The 24,465-nt window shown below is 43.1% G+C and overlaps 2 protein-coding genes across 3 annotated transcripts in view; one reads left to right on the top strand and one right to left on the bottom strand.

Annotated features, from left to right (window-relative positions):
* Positions 1-114: 114 nt before the first annotated feature.
* prkaa2 (protein kinase, AMP-activated, alpha 2 catalytic subunit) lies at positions 115-13,602 on the bottom strand. The gene is made up of 10 exons (XM_083911040.1): positions 13,450-13,602; positions 12,083-12,224; positions 10,756-10,849; positions 9,097-9,241; positions 8,120-8,207; positions 6,299-6,523; positions 5,750-5,912; positions 4,979-5,317; positions 4,776-4,902; positions 115-3,551 (listed from the first exon to the last, which is right to left on the bottom strand). The coding sequence occupies exons 1-10, from the start codon at positions 13,547-13,549 to the stop codon at positions 3,301-3,303; spliced, it is 1,674 nt and encodes a 557-aa protein (XP_083767166.1). The 5' UTR covers positions 13,550-13,602; the 3' UTR covers positions 115-3,300.
* A 1,414-nt stretch (positions 13,603-15,016) lies between these two features.
* plpp3 (phospholipid phosphatase 3) overlaps positions 15,017-24,465 on the top strand; it is a 31,603-nt gene continuing 22,154 nt past the window's right edge. The window contains exon 1 of one of the 2 annotated variants that reach the window (XM_083940652.1): positions 15,017-15,556. In XM_083940652.1, the coding sequence (XP_083796778.1) occupies positions 15,418-15,556 (139 nt within the window). In that variant the 5' untranslated portion in view covers positions 15,017-15,417. The remainder of the gene's footprint in view (positions 15,557-24,465) is intronic. The other variant, XM_083940651.1, reaches the window with a different exon arrangement.

Genomic DNA, 24,465 nt, shown 5'->3' on the forward strand with positions numbered 1-24,465 from the left:
ACAAAAACATTTTCCTTTTATATGTTTGTTTATTGTTTTTCAATAAATACTCATTAAAGTGCAAATCATAACAGCAATATCATGCAGTGCATAACAAGAGAAATCCAAACCCAAATCAGACAGAGACAGACAGTAGAAACACACTGTCACATTCACACACACGCAGAAAACCCCCTTATATACGTTCTTCAACAATAACCAGTGTGCACACACAAGTCACACACACACAACATACACTGGGGTATTTTAGGATACGCTAATCATAAGAACCCCACCATAGATTCACAGAGAGCACAGCCTTGCTGTTGAAATACTCACTTTGGTACAACACGTTATTTGATTAGGCCCCCTGGCATGTTTCCCAGCTCTAAACACTGATTAGAGTTCACATGACTAACATGCCACTGGTAGTTGCATACAGTTGTAATGGTACAGTACTACATCTGACCGTAAACTCTGGCTATATCAGGAGTTTTTAGAATATGACCCATGACCTCTCGAAGCACTTCATAAATCAACATTTGATATTGTTGTCACAAGCAGCAGAACCAGGAGAGGATGCATAATGGGCGAGGTGTGAACCTGATGGGACCAAAGTAACTCACTGTACAGAGGACAGGTCATTTAAGACAGAGCAACAGAGTGTGAGAAAGAGGTTAGACAGTAGTGTTTACAAAGCTGTGCGTGCAGTGGCACATGTCTTACTGCAGGGGCTGCAGTTTCCCCCTGACGTTAAAGTAGTGGCATATGTGACGTCATGGATAGGAGAGAGGACCCCACAGGACAGAGAGACAGAATACATGTAATAAAGGGTTTCAGCAGAGTAACAAAGAATGTGGCTTTCATCGTTTCAACCAAAAGTCTTCACAATGCTCTCATAAGGCAAAAATGCTTCAGAACAACAAATAACAAACTAGGACCTCCATCAACACCAAATGACTGTAGGTCCAACAGAGTACTCAGTTAACACTCGGGTTCAATCGCCAAAGACCGATGTGTGTGAACCTCCAACATGGCCAAATTCTCCCCCATCATTCTGAAATGTTATTCTTTTACTCATTTTTATTACTACATAAAATATTAATATTTTAAGATTGTATTCACTTTTACTGACAATGTTTTATCTCCTCCACTTCTGCCAATCACTTTTCCCAAGCCTGGGAAAAGGAATAAGAATAAAGTAATAATAATAATAATGCAAATATTGAATATGTTAAATATTGGCAATTTTAGTGTGTCTAAAGTTGAGTACGTGCTATCCCTCAAACCGCTGGTTTATTGAGAGCAGCAGAGTGGCGCCATTCCAGTGCTCTACGTCAAAACAACAATGCTGCTTTAAAAGTGAGAGAACAAACCCAGAGACACACAGACAAGAGGATTCATCTGAGCAGCACCAGCTTTCACTTTACATTTAGTCAGAAAAGATTCTGGAAAAGTATGTAGTACCATCTAACAAGACAATACAGGATGTTTATTAAAGATACAACACTGTAGCAGTAGTAACGTTTGTGTATCCACAACAAGAGTCAGTCAGTTTTAAAGTGCAAACTGAACAAACAGGAGAAACACACTAAGACAACCGTTTCATGATTTCACCCTCGTCACTTTCTACCAACTCTCAAACCGCTGCAAAGATCCTCCTAACACAGTGAGTAAGAAACACGTCACACACTACCCATCTGGTCTCCACTACACACACTGTCTCATACACACACTCTCCGTTAACACATGCACAGAGTAACTGTGTTGCATTCTTTAAGGCAACTGGAGAAAAGTTCCTGTGGCTCATACTGTCCTGCAGCAGATACACACTATCTCACATTCATTAGTCATCTTGCTCTTTTATTGATTATCATCCTCACCTCATTGTCTATTCATTTACACGGAAACAAGGCTAATTAAGTTTTTTGCTACTAATATGATTAGTAGCAATTTTGAAGATTGACTGACTGATTAAGCAATTTATCAAGTAAATATTCCCATTTGCTCAGAGAAAATCGAATCCAAGACCTCACATCAGGCTCTAATTTTTATGGTTTACATTTTTCTCATTTTAAAAGGCTTAAGGTGAAAATAGACAGAATAATAAAACAAAAAAGCACATGGCTTCTGTCTCTTCCAGCTTACTCCGTATGTGACTGCCATATCTGTCCTCCCGATATCACAGGCCTGAATGCTTTTTAAAATTACATTCTGTGCATGCATGAGTGAGCAGCATATTAACACTTGCTCAACTTTTCATTTGTTAAGGAACTAAATAGCAGAGCTATGTACGGTATGCACCGTATCTTTGAAACACATCGAGACAGTCCATTGCTGTGACAAGAGAAGTCAGATGGTGGTGGTGGTGAAAACTCATGTGAGATGGTGTGTATCTGTACTTCAACACTAAATGCAGGGCACCGTCACTATCATGCTGAGTATCTATCCTGCTGCCTCTCTAGCTTCATTTATCGTCTATAATCTATTCAAAAACAGGATACAACTCTACAATGATAACACTACAGTGCCTAAAAAACAATCTCTCAAAAATAAATATGGATCTGATATCTAAATAATAATCATCTTCTTCTAGGGTGTATAAACTCTGTTATTTGGTATACCTTAGTCGACCATTTCAGCTACATCGTATGATTGTACTATAAATATAGAATACATGGATAACAAAAGCTGTTTCTTTACAGACCATATAATATAAAACCTGAAATCATTTTTTACGTGATAACGTTCCCTCAGAACACAGATTTAATGTCAATTTTAACAACCAGTGCCTTCATCAAATATATGACAAGAAGCAAAACTGACTTCTGATCGGTGTCTGGGGCAAACTCAGCAGGATATCCCGCCATTAAGTTCTATGCTGGGTAATGACATTTCAGCTCGATAATATACTGAAAGTATTTGTGGGAGGGGTGACCGTGAACTTGACCTTTGCTGACTGTGACTCAATGCCTCTCACTTTGTTGGCCTCCACTAACTCACAGATTCCAGTCCCAGGATCAGTTTTCATAAGCTGTGGCCTAATGCTTTAACTCTAAGACTAGGACCCAAGGACTGTGTCAAAATAAGAAAAAATAACATTAATCTGACTTTATGAAAGATGATTCCTCTATATGTCGCCTTAATCTAAGGTGACAGGAATTTCTTCCTTTCTAGTCCAATAGAACTGGAACAAAGCTGAAGAGAAGACATAGAGAGGAAGTCACTCCGTAAATCCTGACTCCCCACATCCCGAATCAGCCATTGGCTTAAAAACCCCACTGACATCCAGGTTACAGCGGGGTTAGGAGTCGACAGGTCTCAGCGTGCCAGTGTGGTGATCAGACTGGCACACATTTCAAAGAAGTCCATGGTGTGTGATCCCTGACGTGGGGTGAGTAGAGGGGAGCTACCGGACAAGGACCCCGGGAGAGAGGAGCTGAGCTGGGGCAGATCAATCGCTGGGCTTGCTGAGTCGATGCTCAGTCTAGGTCTGTAGAGACCGGCGGTGGAGCCCGACCTCTGAGGAGTGGACGAACCAGATTTGAAGCCCACTGCCTCGATGATGTCATCTGGGGGCCACACGAGCAGAGAACAGGAGCATCAGCATTCAACAGAGGAGTAACTCATCATTTTAATCTTTATGTATTTATACTGTACTATCATTATATATGAATTCTGCTATCACCAAAACAAAGAGTTTTTATTGTGCATGCACATTATTAAATGTAATTACTGTATTCAGTATAAATGACAACAAATGACTGTTCAAGATCTCCAATTCCATTTTAGCCAGTTAGGAAAATTAAAAGTCCCATTTTATACTCATTTTTAGGTTCATACCTTTGCATATTTTGGTTTTCTACTAGAACTGTAGTTTCAGAGTTTTACACATCTGCGCCCTCTTTGTCTCTGCACTGTCATTGCAGCTGGGGAATAACTGTAATGGCACTGTAGCAGCTCTTTCGACATATACTGTATACAGTATAGCTGTGACATTACAACTGTACAGAGGTCCTGACGGCTTGTTTAAAGACACAGTTTATGAATACAGGCCATGTGTATTTCACTGTGGCTTGATCATTTTGATAGTGTCACAGCATTTATATAACATCTTAACCTGCTTTATAATCAAAAAAGACATGGAAATCTCACTTTTTACAATATGGGACCTTAAAATATAACTCTATAGGAGTTTTTGCTTTTAGCCCAAAAAATATTCCTCATGACAAAACAGAAGATGAAATGCAAGCAGAGGTGGAAGAAGGATGCCACCTGTCATCCTGCAAACATATAATTTTGAACCTGTGTGGAATAGGTAAACACTCTTGCATATAGAAAGCACTAGGTGATGTACATGTGTATTTAAGTCAGTGCCAAATTTAAAGATGGAGGTGAAAGACACAACTGAACATACAGTACATGAAAGGGCCAAAGTTAAAAAAAAAAAAAAAAAGGCCCTTTTTTGGTCACATTCCTATAAGAAGGGCCTGCGCAGGCAGCAATGTAAGTGCAATTTTTATGCTAAAACAAGTACCAAAAGAGCACTCTGATCTGCATAAACACCACCTCAGCTGTTCAAACTCCACCAACTCAGCCAAAGCACATACAGCCATGAAACTGAGGCAGACAAACTGAATTTCACAGTACTCACAATGCAAATGCATTTGCACTAACACCAACTTTCCACCTACACTGAGGTAGAGCCATGCACATTGCACATTAAAACCAAACAAGTTGAAAATGCATTATTACAAAGGAGAAATGTTGTGGAATCAGTTTTGTTAGTCACCAACCATCGATGCTCTTGAAGTCGAGGAGGTAGGATCTGCTGTCCACCTGGTACAACTGCAGGCTCATTTTCACAAAGTTTCCCGTCACTGGATTCTTCCTCCGCACTCGCAGGTGATACGGGTTCACCACCTACAACACAAATAACCATCTAGTTCATATGTAGACCTATGCATGTACTGTGTATGTGTAAGACATATCTTATTACCTTCCAGTCAAAGCTAAGTTGTCTCATAGCCCTGTACACTTCAGCCATGATATCATAGGGTCTGCTCTGACTCCTGATTCCGAGGTGCCACTTGGCCTTTTTCACTGCCAGGGGTTTGGGCCGAGTGGTGTTGAGGGCATCCAGAGGACAACGAGACTTGGGGCTGTCAGCCATCAGCGGAGGCATCCTCTCTGGGTGGGGTTTGACCCCGGGGGGCAGCTGCATTCCCTCTTCTATAAAGGAGCCCTGGGGAGGGCTGGAGGCCAAGTAGAACTCGCTGGCCTGGGTCATGATGCGCCGGTTGTCTATTATAAGATGATAGGCTACTGCCAGCTGATCCTGCATGGACAGAGGGAGAATGGAAAGATAGTCAAGACTGAAAACTTTCCTTTTTATCGCTGCCTTTTATTGAATATTCTATTTTAGCTTGTCTTCATTTTCTTTTATCTGGGCTTTCAGATCGTTAAGGCTGTTTCGGATTGTAATAAATGTACTTTTGTAGTGTGTTACTTTTGCATTTTGTCTCGATGCTTTTAGTGTTTTGTGCAAAACACTTTGAATTGTCTTGTTGCTAAAATGTCTATAGTCTATTGGTTATTGTTGGCAGAATGATCAAACCGAGCCACAGATCAGACAAGGGTAGCAGCAACTACAGAACCTCTGACTTTATCAACAAACTAAAACTATCACATTGTTTGAGTGCCAAGTGATCTTCTTCTGATCATATATATATATATATAAGATTAGATATTGTGAATGTGCCTTGTGTACCTGTGGATCCCCGCTATAGAGACTGCTCATGACCTCAGACTCCGTGCATTCGAACTTCTCGCACACTTCCCTGACGGCCTCCTCATCCAGGACTGAAGCATCGTATGAGGGGTCCTCAGGGAACAGGTAGCCTGGCAGGTCCTGCTTAAACCACTCATGTTCCCTGACAGACGGAAGAAAAATCAGTCAAAGTTATCACTGAATAAAACCAAACCTAATGACGATGTAGGTTGGCGATGCATGTGATGTCACGCTGTGACATTTAAACTTGAATGAAGTCAAACTGTTGTCAAACACAGAAGGCTGTTTGTGTAATGACACTTGTGATGGGGGACCTTTAAAGTTACAAGCCTAGCAAAAAGACAGGAGGAAACACAATTCTGTAAATCAGATTGCATCCCACAACTTTAAACTCAAGTCCAACCTCAATATGATTTTTCAAACCAATCATCTGATACTGTTGATGAGGCAGCAATTTAGATTTTATTAATTTAGAAGATAAAGGGGCCACTGTTGGGGCCCCTTGACCGCACAAAGTTGGCTGAGCACCTGATGTCTTTGATGGTGGCTCTCTTCAAAGGGTCCACCTGCAGCATGAGCATGAGCAGCGAGGCCACAGAGCGAGTCAGGTACTCTGGCATATAAAAGACGCCTCCTCTGATCTTCTTAAACAGCGTGGGGACGTGCTCATCATCAAAGGGCAGAGTGCCGCACAGCAGGGCGTACAGGATCACACCACAGCTCCAGATGTCCACCTCTGGGCCTGCATAGAGCCTGACAGAGAGTGAAAAGATGAGACACGTAACAAACAAAGAGATTCATTCTCAATGTGCTACTTTTATAGGTCCACTGGAAAAGCAGGTAGCACTTTTATGACCTCATTATATAGCTTTAAAATATAAAGACTAATTCAGTCTAATTTGTGTTTTTTATGAGGATACAAATGTGCGGTGGTGACACAATACACATTCCTTCCAATGACTGCACACTATTCCACTGATCTACAGGTGGCACACCTGCAGCAATATACTGCCAAAGGCTGTTATGGCTAGATTGTAACCCTAGATTTGTGAAAACTTGTGTAAGACTTGCTGCCTGACGACCTATCCTAACCTTAACTATTTAAGGTCAATGCCTGACTTTTACCATTTCACAAGAAAACAAAATCTTGGGTTAAAGTGTACCTATAATGCTTTTCCTTATTTTCTGTCGTATATACAGTATATTGTTATAATGTCGGATGTTCATGCTAAACATGACCAAAGTTTCAAATAATGAAGTAAACTTGTGTACAGGTAACCAGTCTAACTCGCCTATGAGCAGAGCTGCTCAGGATAAAGACTGCGGTCAACGCCTCCTTTCAGAAAGATTTTTCTACTTTCTGGTACAGCTCAAGCAGCTCTGGTAGAACATGCTGCTGTTCACTACATGTAGCTACATGCTAATGGCAGATAAAGCTGTAATACTGGTTGCTTGTGTTGTTCATTGCTCCCTAATTCGGCTCACATTCCTGCTGGAACATGTCCATGTCCTGAGTTGTGTTGGATTTAGAAGGCTTTATTTGTGACTATTGACAGGGGAAAAAACCATGATACACTCAGATGCCATCAGTCCTCTGCAGTAGAACAGAGACAGAATAGCGGAGCAGAGACCAGGAAGTGCTGACCAATCAGAGCAGAATGGGCTTTTTGGGAGGGGGGCTTAAAAGAGACAGGTGCTGCAACAGAGCGTCTCAGACAGTCGGATGCAGCAGCCTTGAGCAGTATGATAAACAATTAAGTGTGTTTTGAATATTAAAGCATGGAAACATGTTTTATCAGACACACAAAATACATATATGAACCTAAATTTTTTTTTTTTACAATAGGTCCCCCCTTAAGAATGCAAGCAATATACGAATTAGAAAATTAGCTTTGACAAATGTTTACAAAGAAGTACATGCATTTGGCACAACTGTTATACCTCAAACATGCACACAGTGCGTTTTGCTGAGTAACACTTAACAATAATAATAATAATAATAATAATAATAAAGATACATTTTGTTTGTCTACAAGAATACTGTTCGGTTTTCACTCAGTGTTTAAGTCAAAAACCATTTCATTCCTAAAGCCATATAAATAATGGTGAATAAGTAATTGTCCTCTAGACATAAATAATTATTATTATTGCAGCCTTGATTATATACACACACACACACACACACACACACACACACACACACACACACACACACACACACACACACACACACACACACACACACACACACACACACACACACACACACACACACACACACACACACACACACACACACACACACACACACACACACACACACACACACACACACACACACACACACACCTTCCTGAGATGACCTCCGGAGCAGCATAGTTGGGTGAGCCACAGCTCGTCCGTAGGAACTCCCCATCTGACATCATGTTTGACAGACCTGTTGGCCGAACATATTAACACTCACACTTCAGTCTTTACTCTAACAGTAACACAGACTAATGAAACAATCCTCTGTTATCATATTAATGCTATTGATCCTTTAGTTAAATTGACCACAGGGGGGATGAGAGTACACACATGTACACACTGTGGACACTGCTGATATCTTTATCCTCCTTTACCGGCCGAGACTCTAAGCTCTAAACACAAAGCTCATCTAATTGGATGAGCCTCTCTCTGCCTGCCCGGGCCTCAGCCAAACGCTACAGACCAGACACTCTGCGAAGGGCTGACCTTCTCTTTATCTTTTTACCCTGTTCCTTTAACACCCCTTCTTACTGATCACCAGTGTGTGTTGCTCTCAACCAAAACACTTCTCCCGCTGTACACCCCCACAGTTCTTTCCCTATCAGATTACACTGGGCCTCAAGGCTTCCTGCCAGATATGATATGGGACCCGGCCGTTGCTAGGGGACCTCTCTCCACCCCACACACCCTGCTGTGCACAAGGGCCTTTGTGTGTTTCTGTCTTTCATGGCCTTATTACACCAGGAACAGTCTCTTAACTAATCAGCTAGAACAATTATGCACAACAGATAAGAAACTGTGCTCCCTGAGAAATGAATTCCCATTTAATGAGGTTAACAGGTGCACAATGGTGATTTCACACGTATAATTACACTTTGTTCTATAACTCTGCAACGAATGTTCATTTGCCTCTAATCAAATTGTCCAATTGCTTGGCAATTTAACCTCAGCTCTGCCACAAACTCTGCCTCTTTGCCCCCCCACAAAGATATTCTGTTAAGCCTTTTCTCTTCGTAAATTGCCAAGCCAATCCTCCTGTCTCGCCATCTAACAGTAACTCTGCTCTCTGGGGATCCTACCGAAGTCAGCTATCTTGGCATTCTTGCTGGCATCCAGCAGGACGTTCTCAGGTTTGAGGTCTCTGTGGACCACCATGTGCCTGTGGCAGTAGTCTACAGCTGAGATAATCTGCTGGAAAAGACGTCGAGCTTCTGTGTCCTCCACCTGAAAGACACAATATGAATGGACATCATTTGAACTGTGGCTGTAGTGAATATTTATCAGATTTTGTGAAAAGATGGAGGATAATGTGGTGTCTTGTTTAGAGCAGATGTATTGTGTTCAGGGTTAGTCGTGAGGTTGCTCTGGCTCACGGCCAATGTAAAGTTTAGGTAGTAGACAGAGTCCCTATGAGAGGATGTCTCTATCTAACGAACATGTGTGTGTGGAACACCATGCTTCACTCTATATCATGTTCATTTTCAGGTTTATACTTGTATCTTGGGTTTCTACAAGAACATGTTTACATGCTTTAATGTAAAAAAAAACAACACTATTTTGTCACATATTGTCTGTCTGTATATACGTGTATTATTATTATTATTATTATTATACCTGCAGCACTTTCTTCCTATTTATAGTACAGCTTTGATGTCACAACTGTACAGAAGTCCTGAGTTATACTTTCAAACTATTTATATAGCACCTCGACCTACTTTATAATTAAAAAAAAGACATGTAAATCTCACTTTTTACAATATGGACATTTGAAAAAAATTTAAAAATCTTAAACTTTAAAGGTGAGTGAAGAGGACGTTCAAATAAACATAGTGGTTAGCACTGTCGCCTAACAGCAAGAGGGTTCCTGGCTCGGATCCTGGCTGGGGCCCTTCTATGTGGAGTTTGCATGTTCTCCCCTAGTCTCCTCGGCTTCCTCCCACAGTCCAAAGACATGCATGTGTTAGGTTCATTGAAGACTCTAAATTGCCCGTAGGTGTTAATGGTTGTCCGTCTCTATTTGTCTCCATGTGCCCTGCAATAGACTGCCGTCCTGTCCAGTGTGTACCCCGCCTTACGCCCGATGTCAGCTCCAGCGACCCCGAAGGGACAAGAGGTTGAAGATGAATGGATTTTCCTGACCAGCAAACTATACAAATCTTATCATTTGGAAGTTAACAACAGTATTAAAGTAAAGTAAAAAATAATTGTGCAAAATGATGGGGATAATTGCAGTTCAAATAATGTGCATAAAGACATTCCTTTTGGGGGGTTGGGGAGCAGGTATTTTATGATGATAGTGGAGATTGAGAGAGACAGGAAATGTGGGGAAGGAGGGGAGGGGAATGACATGCAGCAAATGGTAAATTAGGAATCAATGCCTTGAACTTGCTGTAACAATAAACTTATCCTGAACAAAGGTATTCATAAAGTAACCAAAAAATACAAATGGTAACATTTAGCAGTGTGTTCATGATCACCAAAGAACACCAACACCAGTCTTATTTGATCACTACACCTGCCAAGTATTTATTTTAAAAAATAATCCCATAATTGGTGTAGAATAGAAGGTGGTAATACACACTACCCCGAGCACTGCTTTGTAACACCATAACTGTTTATCCTATTTGAACAGTGGTTACGGGTGAACTAACCATTTATGATGGTGCAGTGACCACTGAACCCCAGTGGATGGGGACTATGAGGATAATACAAGTCAATGAATCGATTGGATGTCTTACCCGTCCATGTTTGCAGATGTAGTCAAACAGCTCACCTCCAGACACATATTCCATGACCATGAAGAAATCTGTGGGTGTACTTATCACCTGGTACCTAAAATCACAAACATGAACGTATTGTACATTAATTACCTTGCAGCCTCTTTTATAATCCTATCCCTACATTTTAACATATTTATAAAGATACCAATTGGCTTTGATCTCATCTTTAAACCAAATGCATATGCTTCAATACACGTACTGAAACAAATACACAGGAAGGTGAGGCGAAGCTGTGATGTATAGCTGCTGAGTGAAGGCATTATTTTCATAAAGGTCAGGTACATTAAAATGCAGACCCAATCTCATGAGTGGTTGCTCTTGAGAGATTCTGTACTTCATCATAATCTACTTCATTCCTGTCGAGCCGGGTGTAGCACAACACAGCCGGCACCGTGGGACAAATAAAGACAAACCAAATCACCGAATCACAGTTTATTTCTTTTTCACAGACAGGGACAGAGAGAGAGAGAGAGAGAGAGAGAGAGAGAGAGAGAGAGAGAGAGAGAGAGAGAGAGAGAGAGAGAGAGAGAGAGAGAGAGAGAGAGAGAGAGAGAGAGAAGGGAATCCAGGGAATCTAAACAGTGAGAGCACTTGAGGTGAATGTTAAGACATTTATTTTAATTTATTTCATTTCACTTTATACTGGTTTTACAAACAGGGCCAATACAGTATGTCACACAGTCTGCTTTGCTCAGCCCAGTGTCTATGCAAGAAGAGTGTGTGAGAGCCTAAAGTATATGTGTGTTTGTGCCAGTGTTTGTGAATGTATGTTTGTTCCGCAGCCCTCAAGCTTACGACCTGAGAGCTCACATATCTGCCATAGCTTACAGTGTGACAGTGGACTAACCCTAACCTAAAAATAACACAGAGATTGTTGGGAGATACAGAGAGAGACATGGACTGACAAGGAGAGAGAGGCCGGAGAGACAGTTGGAAAGAAAAAGAAGTAACACAAGGTCCCATGAGGAGCTTAGACACCTGCATGAGGAAAGTGTTTAAGCAACACAGGAACTACAGCAAATTCTAACTTCTTAACTGGAGGTTTGACCTAACCAGAAGTGTGTGTGCATTGGTATGTTTGTGTGTTCTACCTCCTGAGAGCCCTGTGGGCATGCTCACTAGAGTGCAGCTGTAGTAAACAAACAGGAACAGTCAAAGCATGCTGGAACAGGGGAACACAACATAGTAAAAAGGCCTGTATCACAACAGAGCTCAGTAATCTCTCTATGTCAGCACTGAGAGTCTTAAAATCTGATAGAAGGATGTGTCATCTTTCCACACTTACAGCTTGATAATGTGTGGGTGTCTGAACAGTTTGAGGTTCTGGATCTCTCGTTTGATCTTCCCCACAACATCGAGACTGCGGATCCTCTGTCTGTTTAGTATCTTTACAGCCACTTTATGACCCGTCAACTGATGCACTCCAACTAAAAACAAAAGTATAAACATATGAAGCAGATACAGCACATATATGGTAAAGACACATAGGGGCTCTTACACAAGACGGAGATATATGGACGTCCAAAGGGAGGCAGAGAGAGGCGCTAATGGTTTACGGTTTGATTTGAATTATCTGTTGCACAGCAGGCTTCAACATAGCAGTAAAATATAATTATTGTTATTATTATTATTATAAACCTGATTCTGATGCATTTTTCTAAGTGTTTGTCCTATTGTTGCCGTTATCTGCTGGTCATGCCATTGTTTAGGGTGTTGGAGCTATCTGCCCACGTTGTTGTTCTTGTAGCTGCCAACTCCTACTAACAGCTTGACTACAAACATCAGTTATGAAGCAGCAATATAGTTATTTGTCTCCCACAGAGACAAACCATTTTTATTAGTAAAACCATTATCACTGGCCAAATTTATTAAAGCATGTATTAAAACAATGCGAGTTTAGGCATGGATTCAACCACCTAATTGTCCCTAATTCTGAATGAACGCTCTTTTAAAAGTGTAGCCACTACCTGAGGTGGGTTTACCTCCCGCTAAGCTAACACATCCCCCCAACTGCGCACACAAGAAACCGGCTGGGTGAGTGGACTTTACGTTAAAGCTCACAAGGTCACCCAGAGTGCCCGAAAACGAGCTCAGAAACCCGAAATAATACATAATATTAGAACTTTACTCCTGTGGAAGGTTTCCCCGACAGTTAACATGCTAACACTGTCTTGAATTAGGATAACATATAAGCTAACGTTGACGTTACACTGTTTATAAACATTGTGTCAGTCAACATTACGCTCACACGGTGGGTTTCTGGGGCATCTATACGTGATTTACCCCAAAGACGAGGCAAATAACCACAAAATAACCTCCCGAATGTTTAATATTGCACGACGATGGTAAGAGTATGACTGTGCATCTCCCTGTAGCTGTTGTCCTCCAGGTAATTCCACCTGCCATAGCAGATAACAACAGAGGGGCTTCGGTGAAATAATTTGACTTTCAAGCTGGCGGATTCTCGGAGCAGATTTACGCTTTAATTCCCTCCTGTCGCCGCTGTTAAACCACGCAGCTACGCAAACTGCGCACTGTCCGCCGGCAACTTCAACACAGTCCGTTGAGACACGGCGGCTACTTGACGTTGCTCCAACTGACACACGCAAACGTACACATTTCACATCGGTATTCACAAAAGCATGACTTAACTCTTCACTTTCCCGAATGTTCCCACTCCGAGCGTGTCGCCGAGGATGTAATGGCCGATTTTTACCCTGCCTTCGTGTTTCTGTTGTTGCCGCTCTGCCATCTTCCCCGTTACCGACGGTTTGGCTCGCTCGGTGCGGCGGGTGTGCAGCCAGCCTGCCTATGGAGCGCGCTGAGGGGCGGGGCACTACTTCACTTCAGCGCTGTCGACCCGACCCTGTCGGAGGCGCACTCTCAAGTTTATGGTGAATGCAGGAACATGTAACTGCTTTCCTGGAGGCCATAAGGCATCTGCCGTCAAGCACAGGTTACATGTATGTTGACTAATATCCCCCAAGATCCCAGCGGACTCGTCATTTTCCCTGCGCGGTGTGCGTCTCCCAGACTCATCACCCAGGTCAATTACCTACCCCGATAAATACTGTACCTACGACAGGTGTGAGTAACCCACAAAAGAAAACAAAATCTGTTTTTATACTATATATCATAGGAGTGTTGTTTAATGAAATATTAACGGGAGAGCAATACATGAGTTTTTGTTTTGTATTCATAACCCATTGTCTAGGAGCAGTGTCGCTACCTTTATGGCCTATACCAAGCTCTGTCATCTCAGTAGTTTCATTATTATTCTCACAAATATGTACATCTAAACATCACGGTCATACTATCACACATAATAGCGTCATATGGGCCTATCTGGTTGTGCTGGCCCCTATCTCTATCTCTACCGCATCACTATCAGATGTTTTACAGTAGGCATATAAAAACAAACGCCTCGGGTTTTATTTAAAGTGACAAATTGTTGAAATCTTCCATTTAACTTTCTGTGACACAGTGTGCTGGCTGGGTAGAATAGGTCGGGAAAGTAAAACGAATGGATGGACGAGTTGCAAAAAAAGAGTTGTTCATTTCTAACCACTAGATGGCAGTGCACGTTTAAATTACCAATGTCCGCTATGACTCTTGAAACTGCTTCAGCTCCTGACTTGTGTAGCCTATATCAAGGCTTGAGTCCTCTGAAATGGATTCTTATAAAAGTTAAAAAAGAAGCATTGAATCATGTGCCTTAAAATAGACCAACACATTGTCTTGGATAACTGGCCACAGCTATACTTAGTATAGATATATATACCATAGAGTTTTGCTCTCGCATGCGTTACATACACAAATACTATCATCTTGCTTTGGATGTAATTAATAATTAAACATGTATTTGACTTTAATATTTTCCAATGGGCAGTATTTATTTCGTCATATTTCAATGTAAAACGTTCAACATAAACAAATGAAACAGACTATTTCTATTTTAATTGTAAATCAATAAATATATGCTTTCGTTATTCCCGAGATGGGCATCTCCAATAGCATAACCACTCTGAAACGCTCCCAACCTCCATCAGTGTAGTGCGCCTGTCATACCTCGCGTAACCACTGGGGGCGCTGCTCTCTGCCCCCTCCTGGTCACCAGTCTGAGAAAGTTTTCCATGCAGGGATGGAGGTGATTACCCGCTAGCAGAGGGCTGAGCCTTGAAGCTGCTGGGGGAACTTGAAGAGAGCAGGGGGAGGAGGAGGAGAAGAAGGATTGATATAACCAGAGCGGCTGTCGATGCGCAGCGCAATTCTCACTCACTCCAAGTCTTTGAACCAAGACCGATAAAGGGGAGCGGGCTTTCCATTCATTTCGAGCGCAGGCAACATTTCTTCCTTGAGTCCGTGGCGCGGGTCCGTTCACCGAATATCAGTTACATATATATATATATACATATATAGATCTTTTTTAGCCGTTTTTGTAAAATTGAAATACGAGACAACGAGACATCAGCAGATCTGCAACTTTATGAGACCTCCGAGTTGGGACATTTGTTTCCCGTTTTAATTGCATGACATTTCTTTTGAGGACTTGTGAGCCTGCCAGACGTTCTTCACTTAGCGCGTGGTGTGGGATTTTGAGCCGAAACGGGGACTTCTCAAATGCAAAAGTACATGTATGAGAAAGCAATGGCCCAAGAGACAAGGAACGGAGGAACCTCTACGTTAAACAACAACAATGGTGTTGACAACAGTAAGAAGAAGCTGCTAATAGCGCTCGACATCCTCTGTCTTCTACTTGGTAAGTTTATGAATTGAGTTATAATATAAATGATACTTTCCGTTCCAATTTGAATTGTTTTGGCTCACATCAGCTGATTTGGACGACAATGCCAGGAGTCAGCTTAACTCTGGATCCACACACAAAACCGTAGAAACAATAAATAGATTAAACAGGACCCGCGCTTTCTGATGGTTGGCAGTAAAAGTCTTATCGTTTTAAAAGTATTGCTTGTTATCTGTCACCACAAGACAACTTAATCTGCAACATCCCCTTATCACCCAGTTCCAACACACCACCCCAGTGCTTGGGGTGGTGTGTTGGAAAGACAACACTGGCCACACTTCAGGCTTTTCCCCCCACATTGTTAAAAATACACAGTTTATAGGTCAATCTCACAATGAAACAACCCAGACATGACATGAGTGTTTAGCAATCAATTTACATGTACAACTTTGACATTCTGCTGATTTACTGACACGTGTATGGTTATTCTCATCTGCACAGCCAGATGAAAATGTTGTCATCACAAGATGTACTGATCATTTAAAAGTCCACAGAGCATCACTGGGGCCAGAGCAGTTGATGCTCCTGGTGCCTGTCAACATGCCTGGGGGGCATAAATGTTTTTGAAGTGTTGTAACTTGCCCCTTTACTGCCCTTTTTAAATAGCGTGTGACACCCCTCCTGTGCCCTCATAACCTTGTTCATCTGACCCTAAACCTCCAGAGGTGCCATTCCAGACAGAGCTGTCCATACATAGAGATGTAACGTGGCTGAAGTAAAAATCAAAGCGTAATGAAGGCATTGATCCATAGCTGATGAAAGTGTCACCAAACCAGAGGAGGTTACTGCCCCTTTTACCCCCCTCAGACAACTTGTTTGTGATGTAGACTTTTGAGTGTTAGTCCTAACTTGTTATTCCGCTAGCGTTCGTCCAGATACAGTGTGCTGTTTTTATGTGTGCGTGTGTGTTGCTTTGATAGCCGATTTGTTTTTGGCTGTTGTCACTGTAGCCCAGTCCTTTTAGTTTCTAGCTCCAGTGGCCCCCCTTTCTCTTCTCTTTGTTTTCAATCCCTCCATCTCCCCTTTCTCTCTTTTAGAAAAGGATTATGGGAGTTGCGCTTAACTTCTACACATTCTCTCCCAGAACCCTGCAAATCCCTGGCCAGCTGCCCCTGATCACTCCACTTCAAATTACTCCCTCTCTCTCTCTCTCTCTCTCTCTCTCTCTCTATCTAGCCCTCTCTGTCCAGGGGAGTGCATGTAATAATTGCTTAAGCATGTGTTGTGGCAGGGGAATGCCTCTCCGATCTAAAAGAGAGAGATGGAGAGGCAGACGTGTGGCTGACCAGACATTAGAGGAGCAGGTGGGACACCAACAGTTTAATACGGAGAAACTAAAGCATCAACAGTAATAATATGCAACGTCGCCACACAGGAACAGGATTTTATCACCCAAGATGTAACAAAGGGGTTCGGATTAACTCCACATTCTAAGTGCCGTGCAGTAGAAGCAGATATGCATGACAGACATAAAGTTTTCCAGTGGGTTTATATTGCTGTGCTTATTAAGACCTCAGACACGGATACACTGTTTCATCTGCACCCATATAAATGCAGATGAGCTTTGAGGACATGTGGAGCGAATTTCCTGCATGAACCAACTTCCTTCTCTGGTAAAAAAAAAAAAGTTCTTCTTTGCCACATGCAAACAGACACACACACACGTAAACACACCACGCATGCATGCACGCGCACACACACACACACACACACACACACACACACAGACACACACACGTAAACACACCACACAGACACACACAATGCATGTAAGCATGTAGACACAAATGGTCACACAGATTCTTCTTTGTCATGCTAAACACAATCTGGCTGCTCAGTGGTGATTGGTTGGCCCACTTTAGTGGTTTGGTGGGGGGGTTACACATGGGGGTTACAGTGGGTGGAGGGACAGGGGGTTAAAAGAGAGAATGAGAAAGACCAGAAGCGGGGGGGGGGGGTATCCTGAATGAGGAACAAGGAATGTGGGGGTGTGTAGAGGGCTCAGAAGAATGCTCAGTGTGCGCATCAGAAAAGAGTGTACACTAAACAGCTTGTTAATGCATACATATCTCTTTACCTTTTATCAATTCCTATCTGCCAGCTGGTGCTACACACACACACACACACACACACGCACACACACATTGCAGTGATCTTTCTATAGGTTGTCGATCTGCCCGACAGTCACACACCCTGAGGCACGGTTAATGATTGTGTTTGCATAAAGGCCATCTGAGGCCTTCTATAATAACACACATGTGTGCAAACTAAAAAAGGGGCCTCCTTTTATGTTTCTTCTGCTAATCATGATTCATCAACACAGCAGGGTCAGAATTATGATGAGTGCTCACCAAGCACTCAACCGCTGAGACCAGAGAACAGCGTACGATTTTGGCAGCTGAGCCCAAGAATCATCTGCTGATTTCACTTTGGCTCGGGTTCCACTCTTACTGAGCAGCAGAGTTGATTTAGTGATGCTATAAGGAGCACACACACACACACACACAAACGCCATACACTCACTATAAATACACAAACTCCACCGCAAACTGAATTTCATTCTTCTCCTATTTTCTCTGTCTCACATGCTGAACATGGCTATACACAGTCGGACAGCCTATTATCATCCGGTTAAAGTGGATGTTTATTGTGAAAACACTTCGTGGAAAGACGTCCACTTGAGTTTACAGGAAAACATACCTCTAAAAGTAGCCTCACCTAAACCCAGATTAACTTTTACACAATGCAAAGGAGATAATGCATTGTGTGTTTGCTTGAGTGCGTACACTCATGTCTGTCTGGATTTGGTAGCCAATCAGAGTTTGAGCTGCAGGGGCCTTTTTTTTTTTTACAGAATATATACATGGATTATCCAGGACTGGCTCCATTGACTTCCAAAGCTTTACAAAGTCTGTCTGGGTGTTGCCATAGTGACCAATATATATAGGCTCAAGATTGCCTTTTTTCCATCAGCCTCTCAGATTTCCTGTTATCCACTTTTATCTGCGATACAGTCAGGTGTTTGATGACATACGTGGAGATTGTTAATTAGCAGCACAGAGGAGTGTAACCTTTTGGCCATGGAGAATCAACTTCATAACTGGCCCTGGAGCATTAACCCTATATGGCTCTTACTTAACTCCTGCCTCTCCATTAGTTGCTATAGCATTACAGCAGTCAGTCACACGGCCCCTCATTAAAGCTGCAGAGGTTTAACCTCTACCTCTCCATGCCTCAGCCACTTCAATCCTGAGCCGCTTTCCAAATATTTTCCAGAATTTCTCAAATTCTTCATCTGGCTGGAGTGTCTTGGCCAAAGACTCTTGATGTGACATCTGGTGCAATTTTGGGAACGAATGAACCAGGGGGCACACCGTGTGTGTGTGTGTGTGTGCATGTGTGTGTGTGTGTGTGTGTGTGTGTGTGTGTGTGTGTGTGTGTGTGTGTGTGTGTGTGTGTGTGTGTGTGTGTGTGTGTGTGTGTGTGTGTGTGTGTGTGTGTGTGTGTGTGTGTGTGTGTGTGTGTGTGTGTGTGTGTGTGTGTGTGTGTGTGTGTGTGTGTGTGTGTGTGTGTGTGTGTGTGTGTGTGTGTGCATAGTGTTGCTCAGGAAAGGGTGGGAAACGGAAAGGTAGTGTCGGTCGGAGGTAGGTGTGGTTGTGAAATTAAATCCTGTACTTTTTTTTTTTTTTTTGCCTGACAGCCCATTTCCATTCTTTCCCCCTTCCTTCCCTCTCTGCTCCCTCTCCACTTGAGCTTGTCTTCCCTCTTCTTAACTCACAAAGGGAGAGAAATGCAAAAGCTTTGGTAGCCAAATACGATGTAAGATGTGGTTAGTTTAGTGCATGCGTAGAATCTTATCCGCCTGACAACAACAAGATGAGTAGTTTTTACTAAATGTCAAGTAGAAAATTGTAATCACACAGCAAGTGGGAGGACTCACACACAAACCCAAACACAGGTTCCAATCTAAAGCTGCCGATCTTATTCTAATGGCAATATTCTGCACAATTCTGTCTGTTATACCTGGCTAGATAAACACTGGGAGAGAGATGGAAAGGTGGGATTAAGTGGGGGGAAAAACATGCCAAGTCTGCCATGTCAAGCATCACTAATTTGGCTATTGTAACAGTCAACAAAATACATCACTTTCCACTAGTTGCCATTAAGTTGTCCCAAGCTCCCAGAGGGCCCATGTGTATATAAGAGATGTATTGAAGTTGTTTGCATGTTCTTTGTCCCACTGTTGATGCTCCTTGTCAGTCTGTTCTTCAGTTTGTTGTATAAGGTCAAAGGTCCGGCAGAAAAGAGACTGATGTAGAACAAGTGCCTGCAGTGCTCTCTGCATGACATTTCCTGCACTCACACACAAGACATTCAGTGGACATTCACAGAAGAATATGTAACATCACTCTCAAGATTCAGTTCTGACAAATAGCCAATATATGGTATGGTATTTACGATGTGATTACATCACTGTATGTATGCCTTTGTGTTATCTGTGGCTTTAGGGGGAGGCTTGTGGTGTGTGTTAATGTTATGGCTGCAGGACGAGGCGAGGTTAGGGCTTTTAAGAAGGTGAGGAGGGTCCTCTGGCAGAAGACCATCATTGGATTATATAACTAGATAAAATCAGTAGATGTTCATGACAACAGTGGTGGCCTCAGGGCTGCTAGTGCTTGAAGAATGTATGTCATTTTAAGTATGCATTTTTGTGTATATTTCTGTAGTGGTGGTATTGCGGCTAGACTGTGTGTGTGTGTGTAACATTTTCAGTCTGACATTGTGACATGTTTCTGCTGGCGCATGAGTTAAATGGCAAACTCCTGGTGTTTATGTCTGTGCAGGGCTGCGATTAGAGGTGTGTGGGCATGTGTGTTTCCCCTGGGGTTTATGAGTGAGAGGGAGCGCCCAGGGCTGTCATTAGATGGACTCTATGGTCGGCCTGAAGATTAAAAGAGTCTATGTATGTGCACGCTTATGTCTGCCATGCCTCTGTTTCGGTAGCATATGTGAGCCATCTGCGGCCCGATGTGTACTTGTATGTGTTTCTGTGTATCCCCATGTGGTTCCCGTGGGAAAAGCCGAAGGCATCGGGTCGACTGATATGAAACAATTAAATTGCACAATAAAAGAGTAAACTTTGGCAATAGATGAACAACAGCTTGTAGTTTACACGTTGACAACAATAGTGTAGTAAAGCTTCTGCCTCTGCCGTCTCTGTCATCTATGATTATATCCCTCTTAGATAGACACCCTCAAAGTGCTTATTTAGATAAAGCAGGATTACTGGGCTGTACCCTATCATACAATTTAGTTGGCAGTCATTCTTGCATGTGTTTAAACTTATGTTTGAGTTTTCAGCTAGTGTTATAAAAAGGTAAATTTAGTGATATTTTGTGTGTGGGCAATGCACTCATTAAAAAGCGTCAAACTCTGAGGTTTTCCCACACAGTTGTCTTTCCAGGATCATATGTATGAGCAGTATTAACATGGGAGCAACAGCTTAAAAAAACAAACAACAATGCTGCTAGGAGCAATTGATGTACATGAGTTCAGAGGCATCATCATCATCATAACCAGCAGGCTGAGAGCTGTAGGCCCCATTGCATTTCTCTGTTCCACCACACTGTCCTAGCCTGGGCCTCCTCCCTGCTGTTACACAGGCCCCTCTGTCTGTCACTTTCTCTTACTACATTGCCCACTACAGTCCTCTCTATTTGTGTGTGTGTGTGTTCACATGCTGTGCGCATCCAGAGATGGGGGGTTGGTGGGTCAGGGAGATTTCACTGAGAACAATACCCCTTTTGATGCATCTCAGCGCTCTTTGTTGCGGTAACAAGGACCAATAGGCCGGTGGCAGACAGAAGGAGGATGACATGGAGGGAGGCGGGAGGGAGGGACTGGAAAAGTGAATGAGGTAGAGATGAGAGAGTGAGAGACCCTCATCGATGGACACTCAAGGCTGCTTGATTATCTGTCACTGGTTTATGGCTGGTGCTGCTTCTAGCGCTATTGTTTACTGGATTGTGGACTGTAGTGCTTATCTGCTCAGCTGTGGCCAGCGCTGGATAGTAATCAGCTCAGCATCTTTATTGGCGCAGGCCTTATCTGCTCTGCAGCCACTGAGCCTTATCCTGTTTACATACAAAGAAGAGGCCAACTGAACTGAAGAGGCTCCCTGCAACACTAAACATGCTCAACTGTTGCCCCAATTTAACACCAATTGTTTTCGGATAAACACGGCCCGTCATGTGCACAGAGTTGAGCAGGATATTTGAGCAGCATATGAAGATGAGGAGTGCAAGAAAAGCAGGAAACTATGGAGTGAAGTTTAGGAGAGCATTATCCAGACAGAGGTGTCAGGTTTCAAAGACTCCACACAGCTCTCTTCTTCGCAGCCAGGCTTTTGTCCCAGGGGGTAATAATGCCATTATGACAACAACAGAGAAACGCCCAGCCAGCCAGCCACCCATCCAACCAGTCAAATAGCCTGATCTGGCCCCTGGGCACTGCTCAAGTTTCCCTTCACTTGAGCAGCTGTGCATTTGTCCTCCTCTTTCAAGTGACAGTGCAGCCAAGCATTAAGAATGCCTTGATGAGTTGTAACTGATCTGTTTAAAACACATTATAAATATCCTCTGCTCGCTAATGTGGACCAGAGTTGATTTCCCACAAAACAGTGTTGAATCCAACATCTCTCCAAATATGCCTGCAAGCCAACAACAACACGGAGCCAGCAGCAGCATTCAGAAGCGAGGCTGCCCTTGCAGGTGCCTGCTGGTTAAAGTACCCCAGAGAGTGTCCCAACAGATGCCTGTGTGTAAAAGGGCATTTATTCCTGTGAATAAAATCTCTCTGAGTAAGCACATGCTTCAGCCAGCGGCCCCCCGGTCGCTGCAGAATCCACACAGAGGGGGAAAAGGGACAGGGATTCACTCTGCACACCACTCTGCTGACCTCAGCCACTCCTGTGTGTGTTTGTGCGTGTGTGTATTTGTGAGCTTTGTACATGTGTGCGACACATCAGCAGCTTGTGGAAACAAAGGACAACCCAGGGCCAAACATCTGTATCTGTGAGTGTATGTGTTTATACATTTACATTTTACTAAACAGTGATTAGGTGTTTGGCTAAACCCTGGGTGGTTTTTATGGAGCCAAGTTTGTTTATTTGGATTGTGCGAGCATTTTTAAAGCCCTTTGTGGTCGACAACTTAAAAATGTTTGAGAAAGGCTTTTCTGAAGTTGCCAGTGGAACCACAGTAATCCACTCTAACACCCACATAGCCACACACATGGGCACACACTCTCACAGATATAATAGGCAGTGTTATAGCGGCATGTGCTCCTGTATGCTGCAGTATAATCCTAGAGCTATGTCACATCCCTCACCTTTGACCCTTGGCCCTTTAGCTACTTCCAGGGCCTGTCATGAACCTCAGCTAACCTATGCACCCTGTTCCAGAATGTCTAGAAGTCCACACATACTCACATAGGCTTCACTGACCTACGGATAAAGTGAACTGTGTGGGCTTACAGCACTGCGTTGTGTTGGATGTGTGACAAATTTCCGAACACCCGAGGCATCTGCTCGACAGGCTGTATTTAAAACCCCAGAAGTCACAGCAGTGGTTTTTACCCCTTTCTCACCATGGACCTGGGTCACACAAAAGTATTCTGACCCTTGTTCAACCCTCCTTTTGTAAATTCATCCCAAACCATGTCAATCTGAGCTCATCCCTGGTCAGGACAAATCACTACCTGAGAGCAATGCAATTACCTCAGTTGCTGGAACCTATTCAGACGATAGCTGAGGTTGTCCGTCACACACACAAGTCTAGTTCATTTGACCAGTGTGAGTACAACTGTTTTGTGCCCAGGCACAACACGCTTGCCAGCCATGGCCAGGTTGAGAGAGGGGGGCTTTAGAAACGCACGGATGCACGTGTAAGAGCATTAGCATTTGCACATGTAAGGGGAATGACTGTGGTCCTGTTGTCTATTCGACATTTAAAAAGATGCAGCCAAAGGGTTTGCGATGGTCTGGGAGTCTTTACTGCGGATCTGTCAGATGAAAATATTCAAAATCATTCAGAAAAAACTAAGGGCGCACTCACACTGTCCAGCCGTACCGTGCCCAAGCACGCTTCACAGCTAAAGTCTAATTAATTTGACCAGTGTGAGTACAACCATACCCGACCCAGGTACGGCAAGCTTGCACAAGGCAGACGGCGGTCCTGATGTCTGTTTATATGCATCTGTTTCCAGCAACAGACATTTAATAATATGCTGCCCAACAGTTTGCGGTGGTTTGATGCAGAGGTGGAGTGTTTCCAGCAGATTTTATCAGATGAAATGTCCAAAGCAACTCAAAACTAAATCTCTGATGGGTGGGTGATGACGTTCAAGCAATACGCGTCCGCAGCACGGCCAGATCATTTCAAGTAATGTGAGTACAAACAGGCCTGGTCCGTGGGGGAAGAGGGAGGGGGTGACAATTACCCTTAAGCATGGGGTGAGGTACAGATGGACAGCATGAGTGCGCCCTAAATCTCCGAGGGGTGATTATGTATAAGCAAGAAGCAATTGAGCCAAGGCCCTGATCATTTCAAGTAACGTGAGTACAAGCGGGCCTGGGCCCCGGGGGAAGTGGGAGAGGGGAAACTCTTGCTAAACCACGGAAAGGATCATGCGGGCCAAGTGTGAGTGCGCCCCTTAGTTGAATGCTGATGAGTGGGTGGGTGTGCGCTCTCTAGATGTTAACATATATATTAAGAGCACAAGGTAATTTAGAGAAGTTAAAGGGGACATATTATCCTCATTTTCTCAAAAGACATGGAAATCTCACTGTATGTCAGTGGAAACCT

Source organism: Echiichthys vipera, assembly GCF_963691815.1.
Source record: "Echiichthys vipera genome assembly, chromosome: 3".
NCBI lineage: Eukaryota > Metazoa > Chordata > Actinopteri > Perciformes > Trachinidae > Echiichthys > Echiichthys vipera.

What these genes read in the sequence shown, in the direction of transcription:
- prkaa2 (XM_083911040.1), bottom strand. Translation starts at nt 13,549, where the DNA reads ATGGCAGAGCGGCAACAACAGAAACACGAAGGCAGGGTAAAAATCGGC. An exon ending in AACATTCGGGAAAGTGAAGA is followed by an intron (nt 12,225 to 13,449) that starts GTTAAGTCATGC and finishes TTTTGTTTTTAG; the next exon opens with TTGGAGTGCATCAGTTGACG. An exon ending in TCTATAGCGGGGATCCACAG is followed by an intron (nt 5,318 to 5,749) that starts GTACACAAGGCA and finishes CTGTCCATGCAG; the next exon opens with GATCAGCTGGCAGTAGCCTA.